Source organism: Dermacentor silvarum, chromosome 8, assembly GCF_013339745.2.
Source record: "Dermacentor silvarum isolate Dsil-2018 chromosome 8, BIME_Dsil_1.4, whole genome shotgun sequence".
In the NCBI taxonomy this organism is placed as follows: domain Eukaryota; kingdom Metazoa; phylum Arthropoda; class Arachnida; order Ixodida; family Ixodidae; genus Dermacentor; species Dermacentor silvarum.
Window position 1 is genome coordinate 126923960 of NC_051161.1, and position 22617 is coordinate 126946576.

Sequence of the window (22617 nt, forward strand, 5' to 3'; positions counted from 1 at the left end):
TCATGGTAGGGTCCAATCTTTGCAGTCGTCTGTGTCGATTATCATGATTGTCCCAGTGCTTTTCCGTTGATTTTCGGATGACACTGGAATGTGCAACCATTCTGCTCAATGAGAAAAGCAGAATGGTTGCACATGATGAGTGCAAACCATTTTGTCAATTGCAATATGATGGAAACCAAAATGTCACTAGCAAAGGCTGTAGTTCCCAGACAAAAATAATCCGTAATCCAACTTGATTTGTCTTCAGATTAAAAGACCAGGTGTACCTATTCACTTTTTACAGCGAAGCTGTATGGCTAGGCGAAACCAAAATCTGTTCGTCTGATGTGCACAGAAACTATCATCATCAGCAATGGCTTGAGCATCGTCGTCTTCTTCCACAGCTGGCTCATTGCCGCCCCTCGGCGCAACCGCGTGAATGCACTCGTGCCACTGCTCAAGCATTCGTCTCCAGCTTAGAATTTCACTTATCTTCTGTCGTCGTAATGGGGAAACCACGTTAATTGGGTATGAGCCATTGCTTAAGGGGGTATGAGTCATTCATTGTCTTAAGTGATGAACAGATCTAATTTCGAAGCAATTTAATTTTGAAGAATTGCAAGCGGCAATGCGACAACAGCAGACTGAGGGTTTCCTATCAATAATGTCGTTCTCTCCGGCACAGCCGAACGTGCGTGTAACCTCATTAAGAAACACGAGGACGTAACCAATGATTGATCGAGTCTTTAATGAACCGTCGCGATTAACCCATTGATAAACACTGGGGCTGCACATTTCAGCTTCGTTGGTTAACCATCTGTGCGGAGTGCTCGGGCGGTGATTTTTCTGATCGCTTCGTGTGAGAAAGCGGCAGTATGTTGTGGTAAACATTTGTGAATAGGTGCAGCAAAGCAATAGGATTGCGAATGTGAGTGCAATGAAAGTACAAATTTTGGACAGACATCGGATCCTGAAGAGATGCATTGCCACTAATGAAGCTAGTGACTACTACCTGTACAGCAGTACTATAATAGAAGTATAGGCCAACTGTAACTTTCACAATCGTTACATTGAGTTGTAATTCCGAGCCATTTTTGTACATGTTTAAGTGCATTTGTGCTGTTGTCTCGCGCAGACACATCGACTAATAACTACTTCTAATGCATTGCATGCAATATACAAATGAGAACACACCATAAACATTTTGTTTGACCCTTTTATTGTGTCGACTGCACAGTGAAATTTAAACACACTGTTTTTTGGTGCAGGGAAAGGTGCCTGTGTGGCGAGAACTTGGACGCTGGCTGCTGCGGCGCTCACCGCACACACTGCCCGCTCTTGCCCTCTGCCTGCTGGAATGGCTGTCTCCAAAACGCGGCCACCCTGCACTCACGCGGGTCCTGGCTCGAGCTGACACCTTGCGAGACCGTCTCGATGCTCTCCTTGGAGCCGGCAACGCCATATTTGTCTACCCATCGCACCCAGAGCCGGCACCTTTCCACTACCAGCCATTGCTCAAGCCTTTCAACTACGCCTACACGGCCATCTTCAACGTCCTCGGCTACCCGACTTGCCAGTGCCCCGTGGGAATCTCGCCAAGCACAGGCACGCCACTGGGCGTGCAGGTCGTGGCTGCCTTCTACAAGGATCACCTCTGCTTGGACGGGGCACGGGAAGTAGAGAAGGCGTTCGGTGGCTGGCATCAGCCTCCGACGAAGTAGGAGCAGGGGGCCTTCAGAAACAGGGAGCATCACTTTGCCTTCCTGTTGTAGAGAGATGGACATTGCCGCCCACTGTTGCTCACACATTCACCTTATCTCTGGGCCAAAGGTGTGGCTCAGAGACTGAAACACCGGTGAAAAATGGTGTAGAGGTAGATATGTTTTTCTTTCTTTGTGTTGCACGTTATGCTGTGGTTGGAGTGCGTTGTTGATTGGCAGACTCTGGCCCCATGTGATGGCAACCCTGGAACGGTGCAGATTGTTGGCCAGACATTTCGTGTTAGTGCCGACCGTTTTGTGAAACATGTGTTGTGCAGAGGGCATCTGGAGCAGTCGTTTCACTGTGCATATGCCGATGAAGCGAGGCACACTTGTACGTGGCACCAACAGGTTTCTTTGACTTGGGCACTTCTTCTGCAGGAGGACTTTTCTGTCAACGTGGCGTGATTCACGCAGTGCGGTTCATCTATGCCTCTGTGCCGCCATGCACCATTTCAGTGTGTTCTGTAACGTCCTGACCTTGCAAAAATGTTTGCACACCGAGTCTGCTGTGTTGGTGATGCTTGTCATTGTCTAGTGGTTGTGTCTGCTGTCTTTGTCTAACATTGTGGCATGTGTGGTGTGCATCATAGTAGACAGTTAACGCGCGTCTTGTGATGCTTCCTGTCTGAAAGAGCTAGCTGTCTGCTAAGCTTTGTACTGTCGCATGTACTAGGGGACAGCTGTTATACCATGCACTCTGATACATCTTTGAAGTCGAGAAGTGTGAGCTCACATTCTTCCAGTACTCTGTCAGCTTCACAGAACCGGTGATATGTTTGTCTGCATACTGTGATCTGTTCATTCATGGAGATGGGCACTTGTCGTTTGGTGGTATGTTTTTTGAGAGTTGTACGCACTCATAAATAGCAGCTGCAGCTTGATAGCTTCGGTTATTGACTCCTTTCATGAAAAATTTCAAAGCAATGCAACCACGCCCTACTTTCAGATTGTTTCCCAAGACCTTTTACTTTTTTTTGTTGTTCTTCTTCTTTGACTTCCTTCCCACATATGATGCAATGGCTTCATCATTACCTCATCATTTAGAATAGCGCACAGGCGTTGCACTACCGTTGTGGTTAAGTCGTTTTCCAGCAGGAAGGGAATGTAGCCACCCAGAAAGGATGAATACAGTCGTTAGCATGTTCTGGGGTTAGGCTTTGTTTTTAGCTCTTGAGTTTGACTCGGTCTGTGAAACTGCAGCAACAACTCGCTGCCAACTGCTGGATGTTTCTTATATGCACAGCTCAGCATAGCTGTGACAAGGTGGTGTGCAGGCACACAGTTCTACATGCCTGCCAGACATGCGTTCCTTTCGGAAGCATTTGGCAAACCATTAACCTTTCCCCGACAGCCTGGCAGCCACCTCTGAAAATACTGATAATCTGAGCACCAGCACCGTCTTGTGTGTCTGCTGCTATCGAGAGCACTGGTGCTCTGAGTAGGTGACGTCTGTCTTGAGTTAGCCCTCTCCCCTCCATGTAACCAGGTACAAATCGACTTTTCCTGGCGTTGGGGTCAGACGCTCTTAGACAATGATGATGAATGGTATTGAGATGGCAACCTCGGCAATGTCGTGAAAGTGTAGCATGTCTACTTGCGATGATGAATGATGTGATGACAGCTCTGTAAACGTCGGGCATAGCCGGCTGTAGAGTGCGCGTCCAACGTTCCAGAATGAATCCTTGGTAGTTGATCCAACGCCTCCACCAATTTGTAAGGGAAGCCTGCTGTGTCCCGGCTTCAGCATCACTTTTCGTTGAGCATTGGTGTTGCAGCTGTTTGTGGTTGTTTATCATCTTTGTCACAGCATTGTCAATTTTGTGATAGTGTAGTGCGTTCACTCGCATTATACCCATGTCTAATGGGGTGTGCCTGTTGTTTGAATGTCAGATTTCTATTCTCTTTCTTTTATTCTAAACAATTGAAAAAGGAGATGTGTAAATTGTTTATTTGTCCCAAACCGATACCCGGGGATACCCGTGTGCCATCTGATTAGTGATGTCTGTTAATCGCCACAACCAAAGTACTTGGCATCACCCTCTGTGGGAGTCTACTGTACAATACAAAGTTGAGGGGGGGGGTAAGGATTGTCGAGGACATTCGGACATGTACCCTCGGTCCGTGCCTGCATTTAATGCCTTGCAGTGCAATTGAAAACATGAACATATGCCAAGAGCCTTTGTGTCGAAATGCACCGCCAGCTGGTGGAAAAAGTCCAGTGGGAGCAGCTCAGAATGGAAGAGAATGAGGACTTGCTCACTGGCACAGCCATATATTCAATTGTCTACCCTAACAGCTGCTGCAACTCATGTATGCCTCATGATGGTTGTAGCTGTGGAGTAGCCAAACTTGCTCCATATAATTACAAAGTAGAACTGAAGGAATGGCATGTTTGTGCTAGCTTTTTAGCATCCTTAGATTCACTAATATGCGGCCCTGTATGTATGTTGCGGGGATGACTAGCTGCACTAAGGCAATTTGCTATGTCGTCACACCAGCGCATGCCTGTGGTCCCAAGCTGCTTTTTTTTATGCTGGCCTATTTTGGGGTGCACTGGACCAATAAGTTGTGCTCTTGCCAGCTACAAAGCACCTTGAGAACACGGAACTGTCAATTCGTTCACATTGAAAAAGCAGATTCTTTAACTCTGAAGAAGATTAGACAGAATGGGTTTCTTTTCTGTTTTCTCATTAACACAGTAAAAGAATTTGAACCGTCGTTAATTAGAACAATACAGGGAAAAAACGAGAAAAAGACAAGCAGCACCTTTGGCTCTGAAATGATTTACTTCTACAGATGTGGGCTCTCGTCATCTTGTCAAGAACAATTTCTTCTCAGTACTGCACGCAACATTGTCTTCATCCGCTATAGTATTGCTTGCAGGGGCCTAACAAACAAATGCACAAACACCACAACTACCAGTCTGTGTGGTGCACAAAACACCGCATAAGCTGTTGAGCTCTAAAGCTGTGCAAAAGCACAGTGGCCCCAAAATTCACATTACTGTGAGGGTGATGTTGTTGTGGGCAGTTTTTTCTTCACCATACGGCAAGAATGGAGCTGAGGTTTACGAGTTTGTCTCATGATGATAATGTAATGGAAAGGACGAACAAACAGGCTGGACAAATGCAACAAGCTCAGTTTCAAGCTTTTAACTGCCGTCGTGCTAAAATAGTACAGTCTAACGTGGTTAGACTGTACGTGGTTAGACAAACAGGATTATGCACTAAAGATTGTTTGATAATCGGGTAATTCGATATAGCTAAACTCTCCTATAATGAATTAAACAAACGTTTGTGTTGCCTTCGTGATACAGTCGAACCTCGATATACCTAATTGTACTTTCAGCAAAAAACGTCGTTATCGCGAATTTCATTAATTCGAGGTTCATTCTTAAGTTGTACTTGCAGCAAAAAACGTCGTTATATCGCGAATTTCGTTAATTCGAGGTTCATTATATCGAGGTTCGACTGTACTATATGGATTTGTTACGTATGTTGGAGAAAAAAAGCCAGGAAGTAATCAATTTAGTAAAGACAAAACTACAGGTGTAGGCGTAGTAGGCACTAATTTTTGCCTGCGCCTTGAACTGCTTTTCAGTGTCAATAAGAATGGCATTTTTGATGCGCGCGATTGTGTAGACTTGCTGTACTTCGATTCCGTGAACGTCTGCATAGTATTGGCACAGCACATTCATTGCAGAAAGTGCATTCCGCAGAGTCAAGCGAGGCGACATCTTGCCTGGCATCGGATAGCCAGAGTTCGATATGTCCAATGCCCTGTCCGTTATGAGGGAGTTATTCTACACGAGTGTAGGCCACTAAGTTTTGCATGCTTGATGAAGAGAATAGTAATTCGCTTTATCTGGCTGCATTACACTGGGGTTCGACTGCAATGCCAAAGAATATAACAAGCGAATCACTGCTGCTTCGATTTTACTTTTTCCGTCCTCGTACAACTGGTAATCTTTGTCTTCCGTGGACTTTGCCTCGGGTTACATTTCCTGAATAAGCTTGGGAAACTCGGCATCGACAAAAATGTGTGAACTTTTCCGAAGGCAGGAAATGAAACACAATTGATAAATGCATTCCAAGCTTGTGTTTGTGACCATTACAATGAACATTCAATTGCAATCTGTGCTGTCATCTTGGGTTGTGAGAAAGCATTTTTTTTTTTTTTGCTTCTTTGTTTCTTCCCTTCCTGTGAGTGAATCCTTGCATAGATGCCATCAAGAAAATAAGTCTCCCATAAGAGCATAAGTGAGTTTAGCTGAACTTAATTTTAGTAAACCAAGGCATGAAGCAGCAAGAGTTGTCATACTACTATATTCTGACCACACAGCAGGACCTGGCATTTTTTTATCGTCAAGGCTTCAAGCTTCATATGACGGGACCACAAGCATGACTTGATTTAGCAAATGCTTCCAGAACCATTTTTCTGCCCTTTCAGGACGAAATAAATATATTCTCATACTCCTCCCAATTCATATGACTAAGACACACTTGCAGCTTCTAAAAAGGACTCCATCACTACTAAGCACATAAGCTTTGAGAGTTTTTTACGCTTCACTTTAAACCAGAGCTAACTGAAAGCCAACATTCAAACCAGATGATTTTATGCTAGCCAAGCTGGACATAGGAAGTACTGCTGGTCAATGGCTAAAGCTCATTCTTGGCTGCAAGTCTTCAGCCCTTGCAGCCTTCAGAGGCTTTGCATCAAAGCATGAAGCTGAAAAACTTACGTGGAACACTCGCATTGAGTGTGTCTTAAGTTGAGTGTTGCCAACGTTCAACATTGAAGGATATGTGGAATGTTAAGTTGCAGCCTATTAGGGGGCCAAGTTGTTGAGACGCTTGCATCTTGGTACCCTAGTGCGTGCCAAATGTAAATTCCTGAGAAAAACTAGCTGGTGGTGTCATATTTCAAATTTGTTCCTTTGGTGATCCATTCTTATTGCCACAATGCAGAAATTGCAATGACGCCACAGGTGTTGCTGAAGTCGCAAGTGTCGATAACGATGATACACGTCATACTTTGATGAGCTCTTCATTTGCAAGCCCTTACCACATCTTGGGAAGATTATCATTGATTTCGCTTTGCTGAATTCTTTGCACTCATTTTTATTACAAATGCAGCATTACAAATGCAGGATAATGAGAGCCATAAAAACAAAATCGAGAGAGTTGGTTCCCACAGCCACATACTGCGACAAATCCTTTTTACCACTTTAACAAGCTTAAAAATGGTAATTTTCGCAAGTCTTCACATGCCTGATAACAACCAAATCTAATTAGCTTCCTTTTGTTCTTTGTAATGCTGCATTTGTAATAAAAATGAGTGCAAAGAATTCAGCAAAGCGAAATCAATGATAATCTTCCCAAGATGTGGCAAGGGCTTGCAAATGAAGAGCTCATCAAAGTATGACGTGCATCGTTGTTATCGACACTTGCGACTTCAGCAAGTGCATGCAGCCTGTCTTGTTTTTTCACAGCTGTTCACCAACTAGGTCTTGTTGACTTGCGGAACAAAGGGTGCCATGCCAACAGTTGGAACATTATACTGTCCCACGTGCAGTAAACACTCGTAACGAAATCAGTTTATTCAAAATAACTCTAAGTTTTATGTGGTCCTGATTGCAATGCACATATTTTCAGCCAGATTACTTGAAGCAGAAATGCACCAGACTTTGCCTAGTGTAAAGTGCAAAGTGGGTAATCCAGACAGGAATACAGCATCTAGACGATGGCCCTTTGTTTTTACTTGCTATCAATAGGCCTTCGAGCCATCCTCCAATAAATACATTTTCATCATCATCACTTGCTATCAATGTGGAGAGGCTTATAGCTCCCTAAGGGCAACTCTGCCACATGGCTTCTTGTGACTTGATATCAGATGATGTCGCCAGCTGCTCGCAAACATCAGTAGAATGTCGCAACTGTCATGTTTATTACTATTGAGCCCAGTTTTGTTTTCATATTTTACGAGCTCCCGCACCGTCAAAGTGCGCTTTCAGCATTACTGTGACTCTTTAGGATCTGTGCTTTTAGCAAAATACCGCTTACGACAAACCAATTTCCCGTCTCAGTGACTGCATTATATTGCGAGTTGGCTGTACTTTCAGAGTGGAAATTTTAGGCACAAATGTGAAGGCATTGTTTGCAGGCATAAGTTTTGGAATGCTTTTGTCATACATTGTTTCTGACCATTCTGGGTATGTACATGTCAATGCTTTTTCTTTTGTAGCTTGTGATGTTCTTGCGACAGTTCGTGCGTGTGTTTTAGCAAATAGGGAGTATCCAACTTGTATGTTGAGAGTGTAGTATGCAGAGGCAAATCTTTGTAACTATATATAACACTGTTTTCTTGGTAGTCTGTGAGCGTGCAAATCGGACCAAACGGTGTCCTGATGTGTCGCTAGCAAAGAGGGTAATGCTAGTGAAGGACTTTTGCCTGCATTCATGCAGTTTTTTTTTTCTTCAAGTGCCATTGTTCCAGGCACACCTGCCCTGCAGTTCATACGGTTCATATGTGTGTGTCGATCCGTCACGCTTAGGTAGTGCATGATGTGTTGGACTTGCAAGGAAGAACTGTGTCATAGTAAACCGGTGGAATTCCTATGGAATGAATGCGAGCAAACGCAGGGTTTTTGCATTGTTGTTTTCATACTGTCACTTCGTCACATATGTGCCTGCAGTCGGTCTCCGGGGCCTGACAAACTCTCTCGGAACACTCCTGGCACCTCGCTTTTTTTTTTTTTGTCATTGTTTTCTTTTCTGCGAGAGACTACTTTAAAGGTGCCCTGCAACACCGTTTCTTGAAAACTGAGAGCATGCTAGAGTGAGTGCAATGCCTTTCAATGAAAATATAATCCTACATAAATTTTTAAAGAGGACATAATGATAACGGAGATTTAGAGAGCGCAATGTGGTGTTTCGTCTCATCTGGGCCGGTGATGATAGCCGTTCCCAGCCCAATGGCTCCTTACCTTTTCGTTTTGGATGCACTTATGGTAACCTTTAAGAAATGACGCCCGACGAGGGTACCGGGAATGACAGCGGAGTGCGAGAGGATGGGTAGGACACGTTGACAATTGCAGCTTCCCCGTTTGCTAGAAGATTATAGGGATGTGCCTGCATGTGCGAGCTGCTCAGGAGTGACTCATGGTCGTGTACAATTAGCCATTTGTTGGCATCTGTGAGCTTTCGTGCTGTGATGGTGGCGGAGGAGACATAGAGCGGGGCCTCGAAAACCACAGGAGGGAGTAAGCGATGCTTTATGTGCGATTGCGGGGCTCCCTGCTCCATGCAGTAGAATAATATTTAATTGGCTCACACATTATGGCAACATTGTCTTCAGATGAGGAGGGTTGGCTCGCAGTGTTCAGAAAGTGTTGCAGTGCCCCTTTAAACGGTCTCTTTCACTCCTTGCCTTTGGGAGAATAGGGGAAATGTACAGGTTGAGTGTGGCTTAAGTGAAGGGTGGTAGGACAATTGTGTCACAGATCCACTTCCTGCCTGGAAGAAAGTCTATGAAGACAGTGCAGGGTGTTCCAAAGCAATAATTTAAAATGCCATTTTGCTTGTGCGCGGTTTTTCTGCCCATTCTATTCAGTGGGACGATTTACATTCATTTTTCTTTTTACAAGCCGGTGTTTGCTCGGCAGCACATTGGCACCTTGCATGCTTTTTTCACATTATTCACGTTATTCACACTTTGTTGCTGAATCTTTTTTGTTGCTGTTGTTGGCTGTTTTTGTTGCTTCTTTGTTTGCAGCTTTTGTTTCCATTGTTATTGTATGTCCTCTTGTTATTTGGGTGCGCCTGCTTTAGAAAGATTCATAGGGGTCATGTCATTACCGTTGCCATGTGTTGCATCTACGTTTCATTAATGCAACAGATGGGCTCCCCTCCCCCTTTTTTAATTTTTGTATTGTGATTGAAAACCAATGTGATAGTAGTGACACTTGGTACTAACTGCACATTTAAAGCTTATTGTTACTTGTTGCTGTTTTTGGCAGTTGTTTTTCTCAAGCACACTTTTACACACCAGCTATTGTGTTATCCCATTAGTGTTTTTATTTTTCGTCTGTGATCTGCAGATAAAAACTCGTCACAATAGCGACTGTCATCGTCGTACATATTTACACTTTGAAACCTTGATTTAGGCAAGCATTGTTTTGTTGTTGACATCTCTCATGTACCTCTGCAGTTATTGTCATGTCCCATGATGATATCTCTGACAATAAATTACGCTCATTTGTGCACTAAAGCATTGAAGTAATGATTCGCATCAGTGTTTTAGACCAACTACACTGCCCAAGATAATGTTTGTATATTTAGTCAAAGTTGTCGCACGAATGATCACTTTTTCCTGTGAAGCCAAGGCATATGAACTACAGGGTGTTCACAGTACTCAGCGGCTCTCTATAGTGTTTGTTAGCTGGAAATAATGGTATGCATTCTTTTGGTTGCAGACTGAAGTGACTGCATGTGATATTGAGGAGAATAGTCTGATGTGTGTATGAAGTTTACTTCGATGGATGTGCGAAGCTTAATTCCTCTTCTGGGTTAGAGTAAATTTTTATTCATTCTGACATGTCAACATTATCATGGCCATAATCTTTGCGATGTTTACAAGGATTCGTTGAAAAGCATTTCAGAATACATTCCTGCTGAATATCATGCAAAAAAATACACTCGCAAGGCAGTAAACTCTGTTACAAAAGTGAGAATTTGCTTTGTTCTGCCTGCTGCAATTTTGTAACAATTAGGATTGCACATTTGGAAATATTTATCTAGTCTTTCTTTACTTCTTTTTCTTTTTTTTTTTCGTGATCTGCAGCATCTGTGTTCACAATATGAACTGTCTTTCTGCCCATGCAACTCTATGTATCACACTACTTGCGCACATTAAACTTGTGCACTATATTGTTCTTTATTTGAGTCTGTTTGGTTGCTCTCAGCAAGTCATCAGTGCATGCTTAATATGGGGCCAGGAAAGCAAGTATGCAGCTTATCGCTGTTGGTTCACACTGCATAATGGTGAGACATCTGGGGGGTATTCTGCAAGAGTCCACCTTGTGTGCTGTCCATTTCAGTCACCACAGATTGGCTGGAGCTGTACCAGCGAGGAGGAGACTGGTTTGGGTGCCTGCCTCCTTCTCGCTCTGACCCCAGCCAAGCCAATCGGCACTTCAGCAGCTGCCGAAATAAATGGACAGTCCACTGCTCTCGGCCTCATCCGGAGGATCGCCAACAGGCACCGGGGAATCAAGGAGGACAATCTCATCCGCATTATACATGCTTTTGTGCTCTGCCACCTTTCATACTCGGCAGCCATGCATAATTGGCATGTTGCAGAGAGGAACAAGTTAAATTCCCTCATCAGAAAGGTCTTCAAGCTTGCCCTCGGCTTACCTGTGAGCACTCACACCGAATACCTGTTAAAGCTCGGAGTGCACAACACGCTCGAAGAAATAATGGAGGCGCAAGAGCGTTCACAGCTGCTCAGGCTATCCGGCACCCCGGCGGGCCGCAAGATACTCGATGAGATGGACCTCTACCCTGTCGACCATTGCCCCGACGCCGTGCACATTCCCAGCGACATCAGATCTCAACTACACATCGCGCCCATTCCCCGCAATATGCACCCCGCACACAACGTCGGCAGACGTCGGGCCAGGGGTAGAGCTCTACTCGAACATGTACGTAACAACCACATTGAGGCAAGCTTCGTGGATGCCGCGGCATATGTCCAACAAGAGGCGTTCGCCGTCTCCATCGTCGACTCCAAGATCACTTGCTGCGCTACAGTACGCACTTCGAAGCCATTTGTAGCCGAACAGGTTGCAATCGCGCTGGCTGTGCTCGATGGTCGCAGAGAGGTAATATATAGCGATTCTAAGGCGGCCATTAAGGCCTACCAAACCGGGATGGTCTCCCCTCAGGCCCTTCGCATTCTCCAAAGCTTGAAAAGTATCTCTCCGCATTCTATCATTTGGTTTCCCGCTCACTTGGGGTCGATTGAGGGCTCTCCCTCTAACCCTAACGAGAGCGCGCACGAGGCCGCGCGAGGACTCACTGACCGCGCCGCCTCCGCAGTCCCCCTACCCCGCGGGGAACCATTGATGACGTATAATGAGATCACTAAGCATTACTATCTGTCAAGACGGGTATTCCCCCTCCCGCACCCTGCCTTATGCAGGGCGCGGGCGGTGACCCTTCGACTTTTACAAGCTCGTGCCTATATCCTAACCTTGCGGTTATTCACGCTATATACCCTGAAAGGTATCCCAGTGCGGACTGCCCTGCCTGTGGACTAACGGCAACATTTAACCATGTGTTGTGGGAGTGTGAAGCCATCGGCTCCGCCTTCAGCGAGGATAGGTGGGCTGCGCTTTTGGGCAGCCCCGAACTCAACGACCAAACCCTGGCCGTCCAGAGTGCCCGCGATCGGGCCGTCAAGCTCGGCTTGCCGGTCCCTACGTGGGACTAGCCGGGTGGCGCGGGGTGTCCCCTGCGTCTTCTCTGGACCTTAATAAAGTTATTTCACTCACTCACTCAGTCCACTAGGTCGACACTTGCAGAATATCCCCCCGCCCCAATTGTGTAATGCGAGCAGATATAGAGCGCCGCGGTTTTTTTTTTTTTTTTTTTTCAAGGTAATATCTACATTGGCCTTTCAATTGCACTCTTTTTCTCGATCCGTGCTAGCTAAATTATGAATGCGAACTATCACTTGGTGACCAACATTGCATTGCAAAAAATAAGCATGACACAACATCATAAAATTCAAGTCTAGCAGTTAAAGTTCAGTGCCTCATAATCAGATGGTGATTTTGGCATGTAAAACCCCATAATTAATCAGTCAATAAAATATCTTGTAAGAAACTTCAACAATTAAGTGACTGATATATGGGGCTTCAAAAAACGTTAGTGGCTAGAGAAGCCTCAAAATACTTCGTGTGCGCTACAGAGTTCTACATTAGTACAGTAAAAGCTCGATGATACGATCACGGCTAATACGAATTTCCGGATGATACGAATTTTTCGGTGGTCCCGGCCGAGCCCCATTACTTTGCAACGTGCTAGAGAACGGTTGTTACGAATCGATTTTCAGCCTGCGTCGGTTGATACGAATAAATGCCGCCCCACCGACGGCCGCGAAAGAGAACAGCGCGCAGTCACGCGCTTTCTCTCCTACTCTTTTGGTGCGGAGGCGCGGCGCCGGACAGCGCGGACTCCGCGACTGGGCGCGAAGAGTTGTTTGAGGTGGTGGCGCTTTTGGTGCTTTTGTACTTTTCCTCCTTTTCTGCGAGCCGTCAGATGGAGTGGCTGCTGCGCTTCGGGCCGCGTTCTTCGTGTTTGCGCCATTTTGCCTAGTCGCAGCGAGCTATGTCTCGCAAGCGGAAAGCACTCTCCTTTAAAGAGAAATTAGACATTCTTCGAAAGGTCGATGAGGATCCCAAGAGGAAGCGGACGGAGTTGGCTAAGGAGCTAGGCCTCGCAACGTCAACACTGAGCACAATTGTTGCACAGCGAGACTATCATGAAAAACGTGCTTTCGTTCAACGTCAACGCGAAGCAAGCGAATTCGAACACGCTTATTTCGAACATACCGCGCACCGACAATGCTCTGAGCAGCGCGCCAAATCACGCGGCGGCGCCTCCGACCGGCATTGCTCCGACACCGCCATAGAGCAAAAGCTCAGGAGAGACCCCTCAATGCCGCGCGCGAAGGAACGGGGGGGGAGGAACCCGCGGCGGAAATTTCCTTCTCTCTCAAATTACAAGGTCGCCGTTTCTGCATCGCATCGGAACAAGCATGTACGTGCCGACCGTATTCTAGCACACACTAGTGCCGACGTCTCAGCCACGCGGATAAAATGGCAGTGAACCCTTCTCCTCTATTTTCTAGTCACATGTTAACCTTGCACGCTGCTGCAGCAGCGCAGAGGGAAGCAGCAGCGGAGGCACAGTCGGGCCAACGAAACTGCCACGCCCGCAAACGCTCGCTTCCCGATAACGGCAGAAAACGGAACTTCAGGGGGCGGCTAAAATAAGCTGGCGCCAACACGGCGGCGGGGGCGCACGGAGATGTGCGCACGGAGTCGAAGGTGAGAGAGCTACGAGGGCGTTGAGAGGGAGGGCGAGGGGAGCCACCGAAGCGGCGGAGTTGACGCGGCCAAATCCGCTTCCCTGCCGCCCTCCTCCCTCACCTTCGACGGTCTCCGCGCGCACCCGTGTGCCGGCGCCGCCCACTCGCTCCCTGAAGCTTCGTTTTCTGGCGTTATCGGGAAGCGACCGTTAGCCGGCGTGGGCAGTTTCGTGGCCCGCGCTTGCTTTGCGCTTGCGCGCCGCGATATTTCACGACTCGCACCGTTCGTGCATCGTGCTATGGTGCACGAATACTTCAAAAATACGTCCTTTTAATTCGAACAAATTTTCGGGCCCCTTCGAGTTCGAATTATCGAGATTCGACAGTAGTTTTAATTGTGTTTCGATGATACGAATTTTGGCTAATGCGAATATTTTTCGTGACCCCGTGAGATTCGTATCATCGAGCTTTTACTGTAATATGATTTATTCTTCCAGTCTGGGTGTGCCGTTAACACCATATAAATTAACTGTTAACAGCTCACCCGAGCTTCCACCCTTGAAACGAAACAGGATAACTTTCACCAACTAATAAGCAATACAATACTGTGACAAACTGGCAAGTTGGGCACATTTATAAAGTTGTATGCTGATGGATAAACAGGGCAAGAAGGATGTGGACTTGGGGAAAAATTAAATGCACTGTATTAATACAAACCAAGGTTTATTTAGAAGCACGTAGGTATAATACACATGCATGTCGTATCTTAGCAACGTCGTGCATAAGTGTAAAAAAAGAAAAAGATAGAAAGCAAATACGGGGAAGCCAAGAAAGCCACGAGAAAGCTAATACATAAACTATAGCATTGCTCATTGCAGGCTCACAATTAGGGGTCAATTAATTAACAATGAGACAGCTGCTCTACGTTTATTAAACCTTCAGGACTACTTCTCGAGGCTCGTGACAAACTGGTGGAGGTGCTGGGTAAGCGTCTTCACGGATGTTGCAGACCCCTCCAAGGATCTGCGCTACGAATCCAGTGCCTGTCGACACTCCCGTGCATCGGGCCAGCCTCAGGATCAGGGGACTGTCTCCAGAAGTCGTCAACGCTATAGTACCCACCACATCAACCGGTATGAACAGCGCTTCCCTTCAAACCGCCCCAACCGGTACGGGAAGCACGATGTCGAACCGGTACACACTTGAGAGCCCACGGATCCCGAAGACGTTTCATGGCAAAGTGTTCGAAGACGTCGGAGACTGGATGGTCGACTTCGAGCGCGTGGCCTCCGTGAACGAATTGAATGAAACGGAAAAACTCAGACACGTCTACTTCTACCTGGAGGATGGCATGCGTACGTGGTTTCAGAACCGCGAGGAGCAACTGACGTCGTGGCGCGAGTTTTGTCGGCAGCTCTTGGAAGACGCGACCGTCGGAGCTGGCTCGAGCAAAGAAGGAGCACGTGGTCTTCGTTCTTCTCTTGGGTTCGACCCACTCTTGCCCTCGACCCACTACCTACAGGTGGCAATATCAACACTATTGCGATAACAAAACTAACAGCCCCCACCCACACCCAAAACTGTTTACGATCCCTGCCTCTGACTACAAAAAACTTCAATTATATCCGTAGACCATACTGGTCCCCATGGTGAAAAAGAACTGACGTGTTTTGTAACGCAGACTTGCAGACGCACTGTCGGCAATGTATAGTGCCAGATGAGACTGGGGAGAACTTTCTAAAGAACTACAGTTTTTTCATATACTATATAGTTCTATAAAATATAGTTCGATAGTTTTTTTCTGAAGAACTATAGTTCTATTACGGTGGCTAGATGGGTAGATGTGCCGAGCGAGCGTAGTTTACCATTTCTCCGCATCATGACGCAGAAGTGGCGCTGCGGAGAGTCGCGCAACGTCGGCTGTGCTGTGTAGACGAGCACAGCGTGTTTGACAGTATCGCTGCCTCTGCTCTGTTAAGTTGCAGCCTATTAGGGGGCCGAGTTATTGAGACGCTTCCATCTTGGTACCTTAGTGCGTGCCAAATGCAGATTCCTGAGAAAAGCTAGCTGGTGGTGTCATATTTCAAATTTGTTTTTTTGGTGATCCATTCTTATTGCCACAATGCAGAAATTGCAATGACGCCACAGGTGTTGCTGAAGTCGCAAGTGTCGATAACGATGATACACGTCATACTTTGATGAGCTCTTCATTTGCAAGCCCTTACCACATCTTGGGAAGATTATCATTGATTTCGCTTTGCTGAATTCTTTGCACTCATTTTTATTACAAATGCAGCATTACAAAGAACAAAAGGAAACTAATTAGATTTGGTTGTTTTCAGGCATGTGAAGACTTGAGAAAATTAGCATTTTTTAGGTAAAACGATTTGTCGCAGTATGTGGCCGTGGTAACCAACTCTCTTGATTTTGTTTTTATGGCGCTCACTATCCTGCATTTGTAATGCTGCAGACCCTTTAAACGGTCTCTTTCACTCCTTGCCTTTGTGAGAATAGGGGAAATGTACAGGTTGAGTGGGGCTTAAGTGAAGGGTGGTAGGACAATTGTGTCACAGATCCACTTCCTGCCTGGAAGAAAGTCTATGAAGACAGTGCAGGGTGTTCCAAAGCAATAATTTAAAATGCCATTTTGCTTGTGCGCGGTTTTTCTGCCCATTCTATTCAGTGGGACGATTTACATTCATTTTTCTTTTTACGAGCCGGTGTTTGCTCGGCAGCACATTGGCACCTTGCATGCTTTTTTCACATTATTCACGTTATTCACATTTTGTTGCTGAATCTTTTTTGTTGCTGTTGTTGGCTGTTTTTGTTGCTTCTTTGTTTGCAGCTTTTGTTTCCATTGTTATTGTATGTCCTCTTGTTATTTGGGTGCGCCTGCTTTAGAAAGATTCATGGGGTCATGTCATTACCGTTGCCATGTGTTGCATCTACGTTTCATTAATGCAACAGATGGGCTCCCCTCCCCCTTTTTTAATTTTTGTATTGTGATTGAAAACCAATGTGATAGTAGTGACACTTGGTACTAACTCCACATTTAATGCTTTTTGTTACTTGTTGCTGTTTTTGGCAGTTGTTTTTCTCAAGCACACTTTTACACACCAGCTATTGTGTTATCCCATTAGTGTTTTTATTTTTCGTCTGTGATCTGCAGATAAAAACTCGTCACAATAGCGACTGTCATCGTCGTACATATTTACACTTTGAAACCTTGATTTAGGCAAGCATTGTTTTGTTGTTGACATCTCTCATGTACCTCTGCAGTTATTGTCATGTCCCATGATGATATCTCTGACAATAAATTACGCTCATTTGTGCACTAAAGCATTGAAGTAATGATTCGCATCAGTGTTTTAGACCAACTACACTGCCCAAGATAATGTTTGTATATTTAGTCAAAGTTGTCGCACGAATGATCACTTTTTCCCGTGAAGCCAAGGCATATGAACTACAGGGTGTTCACAGTACTCAGCGGCTCTCTATAGTGTTTGTTAGCTGGAAATAATGGTATGAATTCATTTGGTTGCAGACTGAAGTGACTGCATGTGATATTGAGGAAAATAGTCTGATGTGTGTATGAAGTTTACTTCGATGGATGTGCGAAGCTTAATTCCTCTGCTGGGTTAGAGTAAACTTTTATTCATTCTGACATGTCAACGTTATCATGGCCATGATCTTTGCAATGTTTACAAGGATTCGTTGAAAAACATTTCAGAATACATTCCTGCTGATGATCATGCAAAAAAATACACTCGCAAGGCAGTAAACTCTGTTACAAAAGTGAGAATTTGCTTTGTTCTGCCTGCTGCAATTTCCTACAGATACTTGCGAATATCTGTGGGAATGCAGCGACCAGTGGTGCACCCACGGGGGGGGGGATTTGGGGTTTGTAACCCCCCCCCCCCTGAGGCCGACTTAACCTCCCCTTTTGTTTAACCCCTTTTCTTTCCTTACGCATTTGAGTGCTGCAAATAAGATGTAAGATGCGCAATCGTCTGCACACTCATAAAAAGCGAATTTTTTTTACAATTTCCCATGACGAAATCGAAATTAGTGCTGTTTAGATCGTATTGGCAAACTGACAACCCCCGCCACTGGCAGAGATCCTGGGTGCGCTACTGGCAGCGACAAATCTAGGTCTTATGTTTAGGTTAGAGAAATCAGGAATTATGATCTTTAATGAACACACGAGTAACTTCGTGGTGTCAATTCAACAGCAAGTAATACCCATAGTGAAGCAATATAAGTACCTCGGCGTACACATAAACGAAGGAAAGAATTACTCAAGGAACCACCAAGATAATCTGAAAATAAAGGGGAAGTGGAATGCAGCAATAATGAAACACTGAGCACTGTGGGGCCGCAATATGTATGAGGTGGTGCGTGGAATCTGGAAAGGAGTAATGGTGCCAGCGCTAACATTCGCAAATGCCATTATATGCTTAAAGTCAGATATATTGGCAGGTTTGGAAGTTAACCAAAGATCAGTAATACCACAAATGAGGCCGTGCAAGGTGACATGGGTTGGGCCTCTTTTCAAGTCAGAGAAGCACAGAGCAAAATTAGTTTTGAAGAAAGGCTCAGGAACATGGATGAAAATAAATGGGCGGCTAAAGCGCACAAGTATCTCTACATGAAAAACGTGGACACAGAATGGAGGAAGAGGTCAAGGAAGTTGACAACCAAGTACAGGATAATCGAAACGGTAAATAGACAACCAGGAGTCATCAGAAAGAAAGTGAGAGAAATAGAGACCGTGAATTGGATGCAAAGAATGGAAACAAAAAGGACAATGGAGATTTACAAGAATGAGAAGAAAGAAATTAGAAGGGAAAATCTGTACGATAACACAAAGGGTAGTGTCTTGCTATTTGAGGCTCAAGCCGGTTGCCTAGGGACGAAAACATATCGGAAGAAATATTCTGAACTAGATGAGACGTGTATGCTGCAGTAAAGATCCAGAAACCACTCAGCACATCCTGATGGAATGCGACGGGATCCACCCAGCGAGAACCGTCGGTAACGTGCAACTCCCGGAAGCGCTTGGGTTTAAAGTGGAAGGAAACATAAACAGATAAGCTGTAGAGATCAGCAAAAGACGATTAGAGTACTGGTGGAAAAAAAGCAGGGAAAAGATGGATACGACCTGATCTCTTAAAATCATAGGCAGCGGTACAAGGTAAATTGTTGGAAAAGAAAAATAATAATGAGCGGTATACAAAAATGCTAGATAAAGAACATGTATAGTATAGCTGATTAAATCAAGCAGGCTAGGTGACTATTTGTCACCACCCGTTTCAAAGGGGATGCCAATAAATCATCATCATCATCATCCCCATCATCATCATATATTGCGAATACAATGCCGTTTTGTGCAGTGTAGGCAAAGCCAGAATGGAGAATTTGTTACTGTCGTCTAAGAAGACACGATATGCTGAAGTCAATTTTCTAGCGGTCACATTTATTAGTATAAACGCGGCGCTTCAGCCCATTGCATTAAATACGTAGATGCATTTTTTCCATGCATAAAACAATACTGCAGTGGTTTTATATGGTATATGGAAAAGTGTTTACGTGATATTTAGTGAGTTCTAATGTTTCAATTTCGAGAAATCCAGCTATTGTGTTTATTGCTGCCTCAGTTACGGTATTTAAATTGTTAGGAGACGAATTGTGTTGGCAAGTGCATACGGTTCACTGTTTGGTTGCAATAAAATAAAGCAATACGTCTTGGGCTCGATTCGTGAATATACTTAAAATACAAAAAGCGCTCTCATAACTTGAGTCAGCAGACGATCCAACATAAATAGCCTAGCACCAGCAAGGTCTCAACGTTGGTCCACCACATCATAATATTATTAACAGCCAACGCCTCCACTTCAGGTGATTCGAATTGTTTTTTTTTTCCCCCCCGAGTCCACATCCTTCTTTGCCCTGTTTATCCATCAGCATACAACTTTATCAATGTGCCCAACTTGCCAGTTTGTGACAGTATTGTATTGCTTATTAGTTGGTGAAAGCTATCCTGTTTTCTTTCAAGTGTGGAAGCTCGGGTGAGCTGTTAAACAGTTCATTGATATGGTGTTAACGGTGCACCCAGACTTGAAGACTAAATCATTACTAATGTAAAACTCTGTAGCGGACACAAAGTATTTTCAGGCTTCTCTTGCCACTAATGTTTTTTGAAGCCCCATTTATCAGTCACTTGTTGAAATTTCTTGCAAGATCTTTTATTGACTGATTAATTTAATTATGGGGTTTTACATGCCAAAATCACCATCTCATTATGAGGCACTGAACTTTAACTGCTAGACTTGAATTTTACGATGTTGTGTCATGCTTATTTTTTTGCAATGCAAAGTTGGTCCCCAAGTGATAGTTCCCATTCATAATTTAGCTAGCACGGACGGAGAAAAAGAGTGCAATTGAAAGGCCAATGTAGATATTACCTTGAAAAAGAACCGCGGCGCTCTATATCTGCTCGCATTACACAATTGGGGTGGGGGGATATTCTGGAAGTGTCGACCTAGTGGACTGTCCATTTATTTCGGCAGCTGCTGAAGTGCCGATTGGCTTGGCTGGGGTCAGAGCGAGAAGGAGGCAGGCACCCAAACCAGTCTCCTCCTTGCTGGTACAGCTCCAGCCAATCAGTGGTGACCGAAATGGACAGCACACAAGGTGGACTCTTGCAGAATACCCCCCAGATGTCTCACCATTATGCAGTGTGAACCAACAGCGCTAAGCTGCATACTTCCTTTCCTGGCCCCATATTAAGCATGCACTGATGACTTGCTGAGAGAGAGAGAGAGAGAGAATTAACTTTATTAATGGTCCTGAAGGGGCCTGGGCACCCCTTACGGGGGCCGGCCTGGTGGCTCCACCCATGTGGGGACTGGGAGTCGGAGCTCGCCAGCCACCTGTTGGGCGCAACCAAACAGACTTAAATATAAAGAACAATATAGTGCACAAGTTTGATGTGAGCAAGTAGTGTGATACATAGGGTTGCTTGGGCAGAAAGTCAGTTCATATTGTGAACACAGATGTTGCAGATCATGAAAAAAGAAAAAGAAGTAACGAAAGACTAGATAAATATTTCCAAATGTGCAATCCTAATTGTTACAAAATTGCAGCAGGCAGAACAAAGCAAATTCTCACTTTTGTAACAGAGTTTACTGCCTTTCGAGTGTATTTTTTTGCATGATCTTCAGCAGGAATGTATTCTGAAATGCATTTCAACGAATCCTTGTAAACATCGCAAAGATCATGGCCATGATAACGTTGGCATGTCAGAATGAATAAAAATTTACTCTAACCCAGCAGAGGAATTAAGCTTCGCACATCCATCGAAGTGAACTTCATACACAAATAAGACTATTCTCCTCAATATCACATGCAGTCACTTCAGTCTGCAACCAAATGAATGCATACCATTATTTCCAGCTAACAAACACTATAGAGGGCCGCTGAGTACTGTGAACACCCTGTAGTTCATATGCCTTGGCTTCACGGGAAAAAGTGATCATTCGTGCGACAACTTTGACTAAATATACAAACATTATCTTGGGCAGTGTACTTGGTCTAAAACACTGCAGTGATGCGAATCATTACTTCAATGCTTTAGTGCACAAATGAGTGCAATTTATTGTCAGAGATATCATCATGGGACATGACAATAACTGCAGAGGTACATGAGAGATGTCAACAACAAAAAAATGCTTGCTTAAATCAAGGTTTCCAAGTGTAAATATGTATGACGATGACAGTGGCTATTGTGACGAGTTTTTATCTGCAGATCACAGACAAAAAATAAAAACACTAACGGGATAACACAATAGCTGGTGTTGAAAAGTGTGCTTGAGAAAACAACTGCCAAAAACAGCAACATGTAACAAAAAGCTTTAAATGTGCAATTAGTACCAAGTGTCACTACTACCACATTGGTTTTCAATCACGATACAAAAATTAAAAAAAAAAGGGGGGGGGGGGTGAGCCCATCTATTGCATTAGTGAAACGTAGATGCAACACATGGCAACAGAAAAAAAAAAGTAATGACACGACTCCTTTGAATTTTTATAAAGCAGGCGCACCAAAATAACAAGAGGACATACAATAACAATGACAACAAAAGCTGCAAACAAAGAAGCAACAAAAACAGCCAACAACAGCAAAAAAAGATGCGGCATCACAATGTGAAAAAAAAAGCATGCAAGGTACCAATGTGCTGCCAAAGAAACACCGGCTCGTAAAAAGAAAAATGAATGTAAATCGTCCCACTGAATAGAATCGGCAGAAAAACCACGCACAAACAAAATGGCATTTTAAATGATTGCTTTGGAACACCCTGCACTGTCTTCATAGACTTTCTTCCAGGCAGGAAGTGGATCTGTGACACAATTGTCCTACCACCCTTCACTTAAGCCACACTCAACCTGTACATTTCCCCTATTCTCACAAAGGCAAGGAGTGAAAGAGAGCGTTTAAAGGGGCACTGCAACACTTTCTGAACACTGCGAGCCAACCCTCCTCATCTGAAGACAATGTTGCCATAATGTGTGAGCCAATTAAATATTATTCTACTGCATGGAGCAGGGAGCCCCGCAATCGCACATAAAGCATCGCTTACTCCCTCCTGTGGTTTTCGAGGCCCCGCTCTATGTCTCCTCCGCCACCATCACAGCACGAAAGCTCACAGATGCCAACAAATGGCTAATTGTACACGACCATGAGTCACTCCTGAGCAGCTCGCACATGCAGGCACATCCC

At 44.8% G+C, this 22617-nt stretch overlaps 1 protein-coding gene and 1 long non-coding RNA gene across 5 annotated transcripts in view; one reads left to right on the forward strand and one right to left on the reverse strand.

The window, feature by feature from the left end:
- LOC119461680 (fatty-acid amide hydrolase 2-A) overlaps positions 1 to 22617 on the forward strand; it is a 111578-nt gene that overhangs the window by 38688 nt on the left and 50273 nt on the right. The window contains exon 8 of one of the 4 annotated variants that reach the window (XM_049671881.1): positions 1248 to 8295. In XM_049671881.1, the coding sequence (XP_049527838.1) occupies positions 1248 to 1700 (453 nt within the window). In that variant the 3' untranslated portion in view covers positions 1701 to 8295. The remainder of the gene's footprint in view (positions 1 to 1247; positions 8296 to 22617) is intronic. The other 3 variants (XM_049671882.1, XM_049671883.1, XM_037723051.2) reach the window with 3 other exon arrangements.
- Positions 16612 to 22617, reverse strand: part of LOC125947353 (uncharacterized) — a 58097-nt gene continuing 52091 nt past the window's right edge. The window contains exon 2 of the long non-coding RNA XR_007468221.1: positions 16612 to 17063. This is a non-coding gene — a long non-coding RNA (uncharacterized LOC125947353). The remainder of the gene's footprint in view (positions 17064 to 22617) is intronic.